General features: G+C 37.1%; 1 protein-coding gene across 1 annotated transcript in view; it reads right to left on the bottom strand.

Annotated features, from left to right (window-relative positions):
- Nucleotides 1–14,933, bottom strand: part of BANK1 (B-cell scaffold protein with ankyrin repeats 1) — a 246,241-nt gene that overhangs the window by 85,695 nt on the left and 145,613 nt on the right. Inside the window, exons 9-10 of the mRNA XM_019470552.1 lie at nucleotides 11,920–12,040; nucleotides 303–499 (exon numbers count right to left, since the gene is read on the bottom strand). Of these exons, the coding sequence (XP_019326097.1) occupies nucleotides 303–499; nucleotides 11,920–12,040 (318 nt within the window). The remainder of the gene's footprint in view (nucleotides 1–302; nucleotides 500–11,919; nucleotides 12,041–14,933) is intronic.

Genomic DNA, 14,933 nt, shown 5'->3' with positions numbered 1-14,933 from the left:
AGACTTGCTCTCCAGACCCCTCACCAGCCTTGTTGCCCTTCTCTGGACACGCTCCAGCACCTCAACGTCCTTCTTGTAGTGAGGGGCCCAAAACTGAACACAGTATTCGAGGTGCGGCCTCACCAGGGCCGAGTACAGGGGCACGATCACTTCCCTACTCTTCCTGGCCACACTATTTCTGATACAGAACATCATACATGTTACATAGTAGATGTACATAGTATGTACATAGTATGTTCTACATAGTAGAACATCGTACTCCCCTGGTTATAGATGACATATGAAAAAGCATATGGACTTACTGACAATTCTTTGATTAATTTTCTTAGTTCCCTGTGCCCGTGCTTCTCAGCAATGCTTGCTGGATCATCTCCATATTTGTTGGTTATTTTGCAAGCCCATGTGGCCTCAGGATAATTGAGTAGAAATGCTGCAAGGTTCTTTAATCCAAATCTGGCTGCACAGTGAAGGAGAGTAGGAAATTCTTCCAAATGGCTACCTGTATATGGAAACAAAATTATCATAAAGAACAGTTTTGCTTTTATAGAACACCTTCTACCACCTTTTACAAAAGGCCTTTGAATATTAGTGCTACGGAATCACAGTTATCAAACTGCCAATACAGAACTGGCATCCAAAGAACAATTCCTCCAACTAACAGTTTTACAATTGACATACATATTTTAATAAAGGAGCCTTTAGCATAACTGAGAAATCTCTTTTTTTTTCTGGCAGAGGGATTTTAAAACACTTTAGTTCTATTGAGAAATGAGTTTTCTTGCAAGGGGAAGAAAATTCTACAGCTAAGACATGCTTTTGCTTAGGTGTATATTATTTAATGCTTTAGGAATATTTTTAATTTGAGACATTTGAATGGGACATTTTTGTAGGTTTATGGTGCTATGTTTTCATATTAAAAGACATTTCTGAAAATTCACGTGACTACCAGAGACTTGCAAAAATTTGATTATCCCTGCAATGAAAAACCAGAGAATTAAAGATAAATGTATCGGATAACAGTTTTTAGGATTTATCTGAAAAAGCATGATATTCATTTCTATAGCAGACTTTATTTTTCACTTTGGAGAACTGGGACAAAGCTAAACTAAAGTCAGTTTATCATTTCAGCATAGTCCTGTATTCTAACTAAGAGTGGCCACAAGTTACATACCACAACAACAACAAAAAAAAGATCAAGCATAAACAATACTTCCCTCTGCCTTCACACTCCACTTTCTAATCACTTGTGGTTTGTTGTGTAGTGATTTGTCTGTACATCAGCATGCAGCATCTCTCTCTTCCAAGTATGCATCCAGCCTGCCCCAGGCACCATCAACTTCTTGCACCCTCAGGGTCTTTTGGCAGTGTCTTACCCACTGCGTGAAGAAGTGCTTCCTCTAGTTTGTTTTGAACCTGGCTCCTGCTAGGTTCAATTGATAGTCCCTAATTCATCTTATTCTCTGTCCCTGTCTGCCCTCTCTGCACTTCTAGAGATTTACTCATTCCCAGAATTTCTTTCTTGAAGAGCTAGAGTCTACTTAATTGTGCCTTATAGAGAATCAACTCCATCACCCCCTCTGCTCTTTTCTGAAACTTTTCCAGCTTTAACGTAACTATTTTGAGATGATAGAAGAGCAGCACATGATACTCAACTTGTGGGTGAACCATGTAATTTATGCATTGTCATAATTACGTCCTGTTTTGTTCTCTATTCCTTTTCTAATAATTCCTAGTATTTAATTTGCTTTTTGATCTGCTGCCTAGCAACAAGTTGATGTTACCATGAACTGCGTGGTCTTATTCCTCACTGCTAATAGCCTGCTCAAAGCCTCTCATTTTGTATGACAACATAGGACTGCTTTTTCCACTTGCATCATTTTGTTTTCACCTACAATGAATATCATCTGACATTTTACCGCATAATTACTAAATCTCATAAGGCCTTTCCTCCATTTTTCTTCCCAATTAGCCCTTCTCCTTACTATGCTGATTACTTTGTATCACTAGCATAAGTTTTTTCCAACTGTCTGCCTCCTGGTTTTGGCCAGTAATTCATCCATACCCAATCAATTACTGACTTGATCAGGTTTGCTGACTTACAAAAAACTATGAGAAATCTATAAAGCAAGACTTCACATTACAGAAACATTATTTTATTACAATTTCTGTTAATCTGTCTGGTAGAGACAACACATTAACCTGCTTCTAGTTCTCAAGGTCCCCAGAGAAACAGGGTTTTGGCATCACAGTTACACGTTCTAGTACTACAGAACTGAAAAATTGCACACTGCTGTTAGAAATCCAGCTATTTTACATTTAAATTTCCTCAGAGCTCTTAATGAATACCAGTTACTCCGGGTAATTTCTTCGTGCTCAACCTGCCCATTTTTGCTATAACTTCATGATTCCTTCAACTCCAGACAGTCTCTTTCCACGTGTCTCCCAACCAGGACTACAGCGTGGGAATCTACACAGTTTCTTCTAGCTTTCTTGAGTTCTCTTTTATATCCCAGTCATCAGTTGTCCTACAAGCTAGCCAGCACATTTTCAGCCCTTCGTGTGCTGGCAAAAGGACTCAGTAGTAGTTATGACTTCTTTCGGAATTGTCTTAGCTGCCAGTCTTTAACAAACTTTCTCATTTTTACATTCTTCTACATATTAAAATTTGGCTCAGCAGTGGTGAATTTGTGTACCTTCCCCCCCCCCCTTTTGCTCCTGCAGAATGTTAATATGGGAGAGAGTAAAACCTCACCCCACCATTAGATATAAGGATTCAAGGAACAAGAACAGTTCTTGGAATAGGCATAGCTAAGTACTGATTGACCAGAAAAATTGTTAGGACAATTCTTGACCGCATTTTGGACAAAGACTATTCCACCATTGTCCCACTCCAATATTGTTTTGACACAAGATACTTGAGTGGGCTACATTTTAGTAGGAAGTCACATTAACAACCCTAATTTGATTTTTAAACAAATTGAGTATTGCCTGACTTATTTCCACCAGGCAACCAAAAATCCAACCAAGAAACCATAAAGACACAGCACCTGTGTAAATCAAGTCACTTATTTTAGAAGCCTTTGTAGGCTAAGCTTATATCGACAAGGGTATGCGTTTTAGCTTATATTCCTTTGTATTTGCAGTGTGCTTTAAAATCCTTTGAGTTACAATAGGCAACCTTAAAACATCGTACCAGCTAAGGTTTTTGAAAGTAGGTGCCACACAACTTCTTTACTTCATATTGCTCAACATCTTAACTGAAGTTCCACAAACTGGACTTAATTCTGTAATTAGAAGAACTGTAAATGTTACCCCAGAGTATAGCCATTTGGCTTCTTATTTTTGTCTATACTTTGCTAACTGCAGGGAAAAACTAATCCCACGCAGAGACCGAGGCAAATATATACCAACTTAAGGAGCTGTCACACGAGCAGTAAAAACGTATGCAAGTAGTTTTAAGGCCGGGATGACAGCATCAAAGCTAAGTGTACTTCATTACACAGGATTCTCTTAAACAAAAACAAATGTCCAAGCCCAACCTAATATTCCAAAATACATCCACAAATCGTTGTCAAATTGCTTTTCTTAATGCTTCTGTCTTTTGCTTTTTTTTTTTGAGATGTCCAACAGTGAAATAGGTGTTGAGCAGTAATTTTAAAGAAGAGCAAATTACATGAACTCTAATCAATAGTCTGCATCCTGCTAGCAGACTCTAGAAGGTCAAACATAGTCAGTAAAAAGAGCCTTAACAAAGTATTAATAACATGCTCTAAAAGAATTTCCACTCATGCTAATGAAACCTGAAACAATTGGTTACAAATCCGAAAGGGGAATCAAGTCTGTATTATCAATGGACTGGATGCTATGATTTCTTCATCAATATAAAGAGAAAAAGAGTCAGTGGTATTCATAAGCCTGTTCTAGGCTTCTATCTGAGTTTTCAAAGTAAACAGAGAAAACAGAGTATCCCGGAACCAACCCCAAAATCCCTTCAGCTCCTTCACAGTTGAGGTGGTTTTTCTGGTCACCACTCAACTCCTCCCTAGCTAGGTTTGATATTCAAGCAGGACTGCTACACTTCCATACTTTGAACATTACAGGAGACTACATCATTAACAAATGAAATACCTCAGCCAGCCATGGAGGATGGTAAAAATCAATAAATCAATTTCCTAAAACTTTTTTTTGTATTACCTCTCACAGTAAGCAGAAAAAAAGGGTGTCTTCAGGTATGAAAACTTTAACAGCAGCACTGGTACTGAGATCTTTGACATAATACTCAAAAAAGACATAAGCAAAACAAATGTTTTTAACACCACATAAACAATATTAAAGCACTTTCACCAAGAACAGGAGATAGAAATACTTTTATGTTTCTTATTTTGAGAATGAGTATTCAGATAAGTCTGACCTGTACACCTTTACAACTATTTGGGCTACATGAGCTTTGTTATAAAATCATACAGCCTCAAAACGTTGGTTCCAGTTAGAACTATAGCTGAAGGAGCCATTGAGGATAGTGCTATTGCTACATACCAACCTATCAGTCAGCAACTTTGTGCAACAATGCAACAAAATTCCATACATGCAGGCAGATACAAGCAGGACTGTTTTTATTCAATAGCAGAGGGATTTTCTTTTTGTACAAGATCCAATGAGATCTTAGATTGACAGGCAATTTCCAAAAAGGTTAGTTTTAAACAAGCATCAAGGCTAGCATCACTATTACATCTCTGAACAAAGAAGCTACAAGGATTATATTATTTTCTTGGGAGTGTGTTAAATCTAAAGACTGAACTTAATTATTGAAGTGTTAATTCCAGGATACAAATCTTGCTCGAGACATAAATCTACTGACAGTCATTATAAATAATGTCATCTTTTCTATCTTTTCACGGCATCCACTTCAAAAGTATAAAAGGAAAAGTTCTGTTCACAGAGTAATTCAAATGACTTCCACAGTATGAATTCCCACCCCATGCTTAAAACAGGTACAACAGACAAGCGTGCCATCAAAAGACCCCAAGTCCAGAGAAGACAAATAACAGAAGTTGCATCAGGATTACAAAATGATTGTAACCTATCTCCTAATTTCATTCAAGAGCTCTCTTTAATTTCTTCTGCCCATGAAACAGAAGCCTGGTGCCATCAAGTTGTGACACAAGGCAAAAAGTTATTGTGAGGACCATCAGATGACCACACTAAGCTCCACCATTTTAAGACAGCTTTTAACACTCTGATTTGCAAAGCTTTTTCAGGCAACACAACTGGCAGCCCCCTGCACTTACACAAAGTAGGATGCAATCTTCAAGGGCCAAACTTGCCAAGTCTTCATGATAGAAAACTCTGAACTATTGAACTACTTGAGGCCACGCTGGTATGATCGCTTTCTTGGTAAATGCTATACCAACAGTTGAGATGGCTGCTGTTCCTTCAGCAACCTCAGTAACACTTCAATGCCCATTTCCATATGCAGCTGTGGTACCAGTAGTCATTCTCTGCCCTGTATAAGCTAACGGCTTTGCCACCCATGCAGTGAGGGGAAAAAGATGTTGTTGGATTTGACCTCTCAGAAATTCTTCCCCTAAATACCTAAATACATATTTAATTAATTAAAAAATAAGGTTAATGAGCTCAAAAGAGATGATTGAAGCCTACTGGTCTTTCTTTTTGCCCTCATTCTGAAAAGAGGCACCACTAACTGCTTAAATCCCTCCTAAGTCACCTGACAAAGGTGAGAAGTTCTCTCTTTCCTCGAGGTTCTACAGCAAAAGTCAATGACAACCAAGGGTACCACTGTCAAAATAACCAAGTAAGAATAATGCACTGCAAGATCTATGTGTTTGGTTTTTTTTAAAATTATAATTGTTCACTTAATTGCCAATTCACAAAATTCAGTGAACTCTGAAGACAAATTAGATGTTCTACTGTAAAGAAATTTCCACCATACTGTGTTTAACTGCTTTAACTGAAGTTATGTATTACATACAGTAGGAAGAGGCTGTAATTATTTGAAAGCATACATGCTTCAGGCAGAAAATACCATTCTTGAACTTGCAAGTTGGTCACACTGAATTGGGAAAAATTGCTGGAACTTTTATCAGCTGTGAAACTGGAACAACTGATACATTTCAGCTAAATATATAGAACTGAACAAAAGTAGTAGTTATTAGGGTAACTAGAAGCGAACAGCTTTTACTCAGTAGCAGTCCTTTAATGAAGAACATTAACAGAGAAAAGCTGCCGCTGTTTGGCACCTACACTGAGAAGTAGTTAGCTGGTGATCATAAGCAGAAAGGAAAGGTTAAAGAGAAAGTGCCCAAGTGGCATATTTTTAAGTGCCTAAAGTTGGCTTCTTCAACTTTCAACTAACTTTGAGGCCAGTGCTTGCTTGTAATTAAAGTTTTAGTTGACATACACAAGGTTAAGAGGGAATTGCTGTTTTGTATGTTTTGTCCTGTCATAATCCCTTCTCTACTCTTCTCTGCAGAGCATTCTGGAACACCTCAGCTATAAAACAGAGCATAAAATCTAATATTACTGTATTGTAGCACTGTCTTAGCCTGCGGGAATTTTCATAAAATCGCAGTAAGCAAACAGAACAGCCTACAGTGATATTTCTGCAGATCTTGTAAGACAACCTTCTTTTATTTCCCAAATTATTGATACAGGACATTACTTTTTTTTTAGCAATTTAAATAGACACTTAAAATGACGTCTACAGTGTCAATATCAATTAAACCAAAGAAATACTTAAAGCCCTATCCGTTTCTTCTCCCCCCGTCTATCTTTTCTCCCATTGTTTCGCTAGCAGCTGAAAACCCAGACTCTATTTCTTCTTTTGGGATAGATGTTTCAGCTTGAAAGAAAGAATTACAGAAATCAGAATAGGACTCGTTATGTTGCTAGTAGTGTTAGGTGACAAAAAGCAGTATTTTCTACCAAAAGAGTAAATTCAGGACTTTTCATAAGCCTCGATGTTTGAGTTTAATAAGAGAAATAGTTACAGATAACTTGTAAAAAAAGGAAAATTCACTAACAGTGGAAAAAGAAACAGGTTTTCCTCAAGTAAATTGCCATCCCTTGGACAGGAATCAATGCACCAAGAATTCCCAAACCTGAGGATTCAAGAGCAGAATCAGAGCTCCCCAAGCTCACAAAAAGTTTTGAAATACGAGTTTGGATTTGTTAGTATGTTTTGACTGGATTGTGTTAACAGAATATAAAGGAATAATGTACATAGAAGGTACCCTGAAATCAGTTTCGTACAGCATGGACAATATTCAGGATGGTACCTCCAGCTTTAGTTACATGCTTCCACAAGGGATGGAGGACACCACCACTAAAAATCCCAGACGTGCCTTGGCTCTTTCTTTCAGTTAATGCTGCTGTTAAACAAAATGTTTTTCCAGTGGCTTCTATTCAGTCTGCGTTTAGCTTTCTCATCTCATTGGGCTTCCAGTACTCCCCTTTAGAGACTGCAGAATAATCTCTTTAAATATCACTCATTACTAAAACATTCTTCCCCTTGATAAGCTGAATAAAAGTCTTTATCTTAATTCTTCTATACTGCTAGTAGGTAATATCCATGCATAATCCTAAATATATTTTGACAACATTCAGATACTTTTATCTTCTTTAGAACTACGTAAAACATATCATACAACAACAAAAAAAGCAATTAAAACAAAAAAGGCACAGTTCAGATATGAAGTGTGCACTTTATTTCTGACAAGCTTTTACATATACAGCAGTTCCAACAATGTTTTCTGGTAGAGACTCCTGATTTACTTTTTGGTTCCTACAATAACTATTACAATAGGATACTTAATCAAAAGCAAGCAACTGAAACTCATCTTATGCATGGCAAAATACGTTCCAATGGCTATCATTGGAAACCATGGTTTGTAAAAAAATCAGCATAATTTTCTATTTTTACCATTTCCAATTGCTGCCTTTTATAAATCAATTTCTTTTGAATAATACTGACAAACTTAAGAGGAGGTCAAACAACAAGTAAAGATACAGCATCATCATTGCCTCCATTTAGGCAGAGATGTAATTTCCTTCCTGCATGTAGTCCAACAAGTGAGATCCCATAAAGAAAGAATATTACATACATGTTAAAGCGCTTGCAGGGCTATAGCCCTAGGTTTTCATATTGCAAGGAACTTCACAAAGTCCAATGTGCTGCTCAAACAGTTCTCCTTGCTTAGATGGCAAGAGATTCAAATTTCCAGAATACATACTTGTGATCCATGGCATCTTTTGAAAAACTTCCCTTAGAAATCATTATATCCAGTGATATACCTATACTAAGCAGGTAAAGTTGTTCTGTTAGATATTATGGTAACATAGTAAGTTTATCAGGACATCTTGCTTTTTTAATTAGTATTTAAAAGAAATAGGAATACTGAAAATATTCTAGTTGAGTCTACTCCAGGGAAATAACAATGGATGATTGTACCCTAAGCACATCTTATTTATAGGCATGCTTGCATATACATACGTTAGTATAGAGACAGGTAATCACACACATTTATGAGACCTGGTTATATTGATATAATAGACTGGGTATAACAGACCAGTCATTCAGAAAAGATCATATTAAACAAGGAACTACACAGAAGGCCTGTCATCATGTGCTCAAAGTCTCCAACTTAATCTGAATAAATGGAAACTGAAAGACAAGTAAACAGCCTCAGGGTCTGCAAGAAAAAAAACACTATAAATATGATCACGTATGTACATGATAGGAAACACACAGTGAGAGCTATAGTAATATCATGTACATACTTTTGTTCTTATCACCTAGAATGATGAAATTGCATTTCTGGTGGAGATTCTGCGTACAAAATAAAAACAGTTATAAGATTGCCTTAAATTAGGCAATCTGAAACTATACATTGAGAATGAACCAAAGAAAGAAGTGCTAGCTGAGAAGATTATTCAGACATTTGTAATAGATGCATTGAAAGTAAGATGGTATCAGAGTTGACCTTTTGCATCTTTGCCATCTGTCTTGACTTTGCCAGCCTAGACACCAACCTCTCACAAGTACTGCATTCATCATACTAAAGAACTGTTAAACAGCCATTCTGGGGAGGGGAGCAGCTCTTGAAAAATTACGTAAGCAAACATCTATCTGGTGATGTCTTGATCTCAACCATTGTTAATATAGGCAAGCATCACATTGCACTTTTCTTTGACTACATCATGTGCATTTTTCCTGTTAGATTTTATATTTAGTTTTACACTCCTAAGTTTTTAATCACACAGCTGTACACTTTGTGAGAAGTCACACCATGCAATTCATTAGTTATCCAATAAAATTAATCATGAGTTCTTCATTATTTGTTCACTCTGAGTTCATACTGAGAACTCCCAAGTACAGCAATTTATCAGCTGTACCCTGACATGCTAGCTATAAAGTTAAAATAAAGCATCAAGGTAAAACCATACAGAGAAAGGTTTCTTTTATCTACGCCCCATGCTGCAAGATTGACCTCCTGTAGTCATGCCAATGACTGGACTTATGAAACAGTCTCCAAAGGATAAGATTTAAAAAGATTTAAACTTTTTTTAGTGTTTAGGTTGAAAGGAGTGCATCTTTGCTTCGGAAGCATCTAGCTTCCAAGGAGTGCATCTACCTTTGGGTAGAGGTATTATTATTAAGCTAGAGCTGTTACACCCAGACTGGAAAGCCAGAAGATTAAGTACAGTCCATTAGATGCTAGATGCACAAAAAACTCACTCCAGCTTTTGGAGAAAAATTACATATTCAAAGCTTTATGAACTAAGCAATTGATAGCAAGTCTAATCAGAGGCTCTCTTTATTGAGTTCAATAGGCTTTGGAGCCTTTAGAAGCAAAGTTTGGAGGTGGGCAGGAATCCTGTAGAATCACATACAGGTAGTCAATGAGAAGTTAAAAGTATATTTGTATTCTGACTTATTGACATGCCTCTATTTCAACTAAGTATGTCTCAATGCAAAGTGTCTGTGTTCCCCCTGGAAACAGACAACTGGATTTCTGCCATGTTAGCCTATTTTGACCACTAGGGAAAAGCAACACATACAGGAATTAGGAAATTAGGGCTGATTAATCTGCCTGTTCGGAGATACAAGTAAAACTCATCTCAGTGCTCAAGAGCTTTTTGTCCAATAGCTTCATTTCCTTCCCAAAAGTATTTAATTAGTTTTCAGTCTTTGACATTTTCTCTTTGGAAGAAAAAATGGTGCTTGGAATAAAATGCTATAAAAATGGCTGAACAAGAAGATGCTAGTCCTCTATTAGACGTGATATGTCTAATGCCTGTTTGGGATGCTCTTACAGGGAGTCAAAGACATGGGTTTACATACCTTCCAGGCAGAAGGAGGATCAGAGCCCAGGCCTCCCACATTCTAAGTGCTTCCAGCTCTGCAACCATATCTTTCATGAAGAATCTAGGCATCTAACTTTGTACTTTCTTGTTGTGCCATACATCAAACCGTTTCATTTTAAGAAGGTCACTACTTGGCTCAAGCTCACAAGCGGTCAACTTGCTCTTGAACCGCACAGGCCTTTTGGGGAGGGACTACAGGTTGGTAAGCATTATTCTCAATATTCAACAAATGCCCAGATCTAACTGGTTACTAGAGAAGCAGAAAATCTTTTGTTTATCAGAACTAACATTTCACATTGGGAATGAGTCTTTAATGTGTCCTATACACCCCCATCCTGCAGTCCTGCACAGGAAAATGTCAAGGACATGTGCCTTACTTAACACCCTACTTGTTTGCTTCCACTAACCTAGACTCACATTTAAGCTCATTTTTAGAATACAAGTGGAATCATGTTTATCTAATACAGAGGGGTGAATTCCATCATCAAAGAAACCTTACTGAAAAGGAAAGGAAGCATGACAGTGATCACAGTAGAGCTACCTTCAAAACTTGTTATATTTGGTTGTGAGAAGTAAGTGTTATGTTGTACTTGATTGCAGTGAGCTTATTTTTCTCTCAAAACCATAGTCCAGGTACACAAAACAGGAGTCAGGCAACAACTCAAACACATCTTTCTTAAGTATTTCAGAAAGGAAACATTTTCTTGGCTTTTGTTTTTCCCAAAATGTTTCTTAGAAAAGCTGAGGTCTAAAACACATCTGAAATAATAACATAATGATGCTTTCAAAACACAAGCTAAATAATCACACCCTTGGTTTACTGCAAACCAATCTGAATCCTTAATAAGTGGTTAATGAATTCAACCAGGACCCTCCATTTGGTATTGAACAGTAGTTTCTGTTGATACACTACTGAATTGTGCATATAGTGTGTCTACTTTATAGACAAATCCTCTTTTAACTCACTGGGATGCTTTTTTTTTTTTAACTAAAAATAATATCATTATCTTTTGGCCAGAAGTAATGGAAACTATTAAGTGCATAGGTACTAAAGTGAATGGAGATGTTTAGTGCTGTTCTAAGTCCAGAAGCCATCCCTTCTCTTCATCTAAAAAGAAAATCAGAAAGAATTCTCTATGTCACCAAATTTTGAGAAAGTGAAGTTTAAATTGTATTGCAGAAGAGCAATTAGTAAAAAAACTATATAATGTACAGGCATCTCGTGTCTCTTATTGCCCGTTTTCTTAGTATAAATTCGCTCAGCTGTAAACCTGTCAATTTGCAGTTAATCCAAAGCTGATCAAATATCCAGACAAGTATAAATACATATCCAGACAAGTATAAATACATAGTACTGAGTCACGAAGTAATGATGTACAGAATTCTTTTCCCCATTTTTCCTGGTTATGTTGTCTTTATTGTGGATTCCTCCATTTCACTAGTGACTTTAAATTCTTAAAGATTGTCTTATTAACATTTATAAGTAATAACCATAGCATCAGTAATAAAAATCAATGCATACGAGATGTGACTCACTAGCTTGTTGATGGTACTGTTCTTCACTTTGGAATGGGCTGAATACATAAGTAGATATTTTGCTTTTCAGTAACGAAGTCAGAACATTGTCCAGCTTCTCTACAGAAGAAAATTTAAAAGCCTGTTTAAAAGAAAAAAAAAAAAAGAAAAAAATTAGTGCGTTTGTTGCATATGTATTTTTAACTTTACCCTCAGAGTGCTGGTGAATCAAATTACTCAAAACAGTATTATTACAAATTCAGTCTTAGTAAGAGCAGCGTAGTTTTTGAAAGCTACAGAAGAGCTGTTCTAATATAGAAGGACCATGATAACACGATCCAACTGAAGAAAAACAGGTATTATAACTTATGAAGTTCAGCCATGACTAAAAACTTCTGGATGAAGGGTAAGGACAGGAAGATTTGTGTTCATCAACTCTCGATTTAGCTACAACGATGCAGCGTAATAATCAGGAACTGTTCTGACAGATGCAAGGTGCCAATAAACCCAAGGTCTTACTACAGCAGTAATTCAGGATAAGTTTAAAGACTACAGTAGCTCTCTGTTACCCAAACCTTTACATTAAGATCGCGTACTTTGCTAGGTAAGAAACAGCTTCAGTTCCATCAGCCAAGCCATAATATTGCTGACAGATTAAGAAACTGACAGCAACCAGTTAGATTAACTTTCTACTAAATATATAGTCTTTAGACAAGGGAAATCCTCACTGACTGCCATGGAATCTTTTTTTGATTGCCTCTTTCTGGACAGAAGGCCAAGATCTAGTCCTAACGACTGTCACAGTAGACATAATTAAGTGTTTCTTTGCTTGGTGTGACAAAAGAAGCATGACTACAGAGATTTGAACAGTAAGAATATTTTACACTGAGTACTACAGCACTAGTCCCGTCTGTGCTGCGTTGGGCACCAAAAGGAGCTCAGCCACAGCACAGAAGAGCTCAGGAGAAGTGGGTTTACTCTGCTCAGATGTCAGCAGCCCTGCGTTTGCCTTCCCATAGCTGAACTGTTTCTGGCCAAGACAATTCTGGGATCACTAACAGGCAATATCTGCAGACACACTTAGCGTATAAACTTAAAAAGAAACTCTGTGACTGACATGCTGAGGAGAAAAGGACAGAGGGGTCTACCGATGAAACATGAAGTTTAATTCCCGAGGCTGTTAAAAGTGAGTAAGAAAATAAGTGTGACGTGATCAGAAAATGTTGAGTACACAGGCAGGATGTAATTTTCATCTGAGTCCTACCCAGAATTAGAAGACAAGTTTGTGCAGGTAGGAAGCTACTGATAATAAAATATGATCGTTTATTTTTCCCGTAATTAATACTAGGCCTTCCAATATTGATTATGATACATAAACCCCATTATATTTAGTAACTTGTGACCTATTTCTTTCCATAATTCACCCTTTCTGTACTGTCACATTACATTCTCTGTATTTGTTGTTCAATAATTATGAATACATAATTTATTTCTCAATAACCAAAGCAACAAGCATTTAAAAAACAAGACTCTGCCTAGGAAAAAAAAAACTTTAAGGCTTGTTCTAGAATAAAGATCTAGCCTGAGTACCAGACTTACAGTGTGAACTGAGAAAGGATATGCAAAATCTCCCAAATATCTATCAACCCCCCCATTAACATGAATTATATTATCATAATATTTAAAAATTATTGAGAGGAATAATATTAAAATTCAGTTAGGAAACCATACTACTCTCTCTTATTCCAAGTAGGTCTTCTTAGATACGGTATCGTCATTGGTACTACCTTAATAGAGTTCAATCTAGAGTAAGACAAAAATAAGTAATAACACAGGAGCCAGCTCAGATCAGTGTATATGTAGATATTGTGTCATGAAGAAAGAGGCTCAAAACCATCAGTATTCACTGAAGCAACTGTATAGCAGAAATTCCACTGTACAGAGAATAAACATATAGGTGGGCTTATAGACAAACTAATCCTGAAGTAACATTTCCATTTAAAATGGCAGGGACACCCCTTACACATTTTGCTATCTATCTAGCCCTCTCTGTTCAAAAGAAAATGAACAACCAAACAAAAAACACTGCAACAACACCTGCCTCTTATCATCTGTCCTGAAAGGCCCAAGGAGCAATTTCAGACAGAATCCATTTCAGACTGTCTTGTATATCAAAGCCAAATAAACACCCCACAGTCTCTTTCAGCAAGCACTCAGGGTAATCTTGCCTACAAAGCTCCTCTGCTTTTTAATATGCGCCGAGGCAGGAATCCTTCCTTCTCCCTTTTATTCAGGCAGAAATCCGGGGGAGGAGTACCTTAAGAATGTATAGCTCTTACTTTGCACTCAGACAACCAAATTTACACGGGATAAAACAATGTTTCACAATCTGAGACAGAGCAAGTTCTTGAAATGAGAAGAGCACACAATTTCAGGAACTTGCAGCAAAATTTTCAAGGCCAAAAACAGTTGCATGACTTAACCACATCAGGCTAGCTCAGTTTTTAGAAGCTGCTGAGACAGAACTTTGACTGTCTGATCTCCCAAAGGGAGCAGGTTAAACTAGAGCTAAATTTCTCATGCTTTAACGGGCCTGCCTTCCTATGACCAGCCTATCCATTTCTATGATTTCCAAGTCAGGCACAATACACTTCTTATACAGAGTTATCAGTGCAACTTGCTTCAAGTTTTCCACCTCAAATTTTTTCTTTTACTCCAGGGATCTAAAATCTGAAGGCTCAAGCAATGATTTAACAAGCTATCTTGTTAACTAAACCATAACGAGTAGCTTTGTTCTGCTACTCCACAACAAAGACACAGTAGGAAAATCTAGTGAAGTTATTTAAAAAAAAAAGTCTATGTTAATGTCTTATCTCACATACAGGAGGGCCTGTTCCAGCACTTACGTGAAGATAATAGCAGAAGTAACAGTGAAACAGAACTAGCAATAGGACCACTCTGCACTATCCAGCTCCATACCAACCTAAAGGTCACCTCCTTCCAAGAAGGAATTCAGTTTAGAGACTTTTCCTTTA

This window comes from Aptenodytes forsteri, unplaced genomic scaffold (assembly GCF_000699145.1).
Source record: "Aptenodytes forsteri isolate BGI_AS27 unplaced genomic scaffold, ASM69914v1 Scaffold93, whole genome shotgun sequence".
Lineage (NCBI taxonomy): Eukaryota > Metazoa > Chordata > Aves > Sphenisciformes > Spheniscidae > Aptenodytes > Aptenodytes forsteri.
The sequence above is the reverse complement of the archived record's forward strand: the minus strand, read 5'-3'. Positions and strand labels throughout refer to the sequence as shown.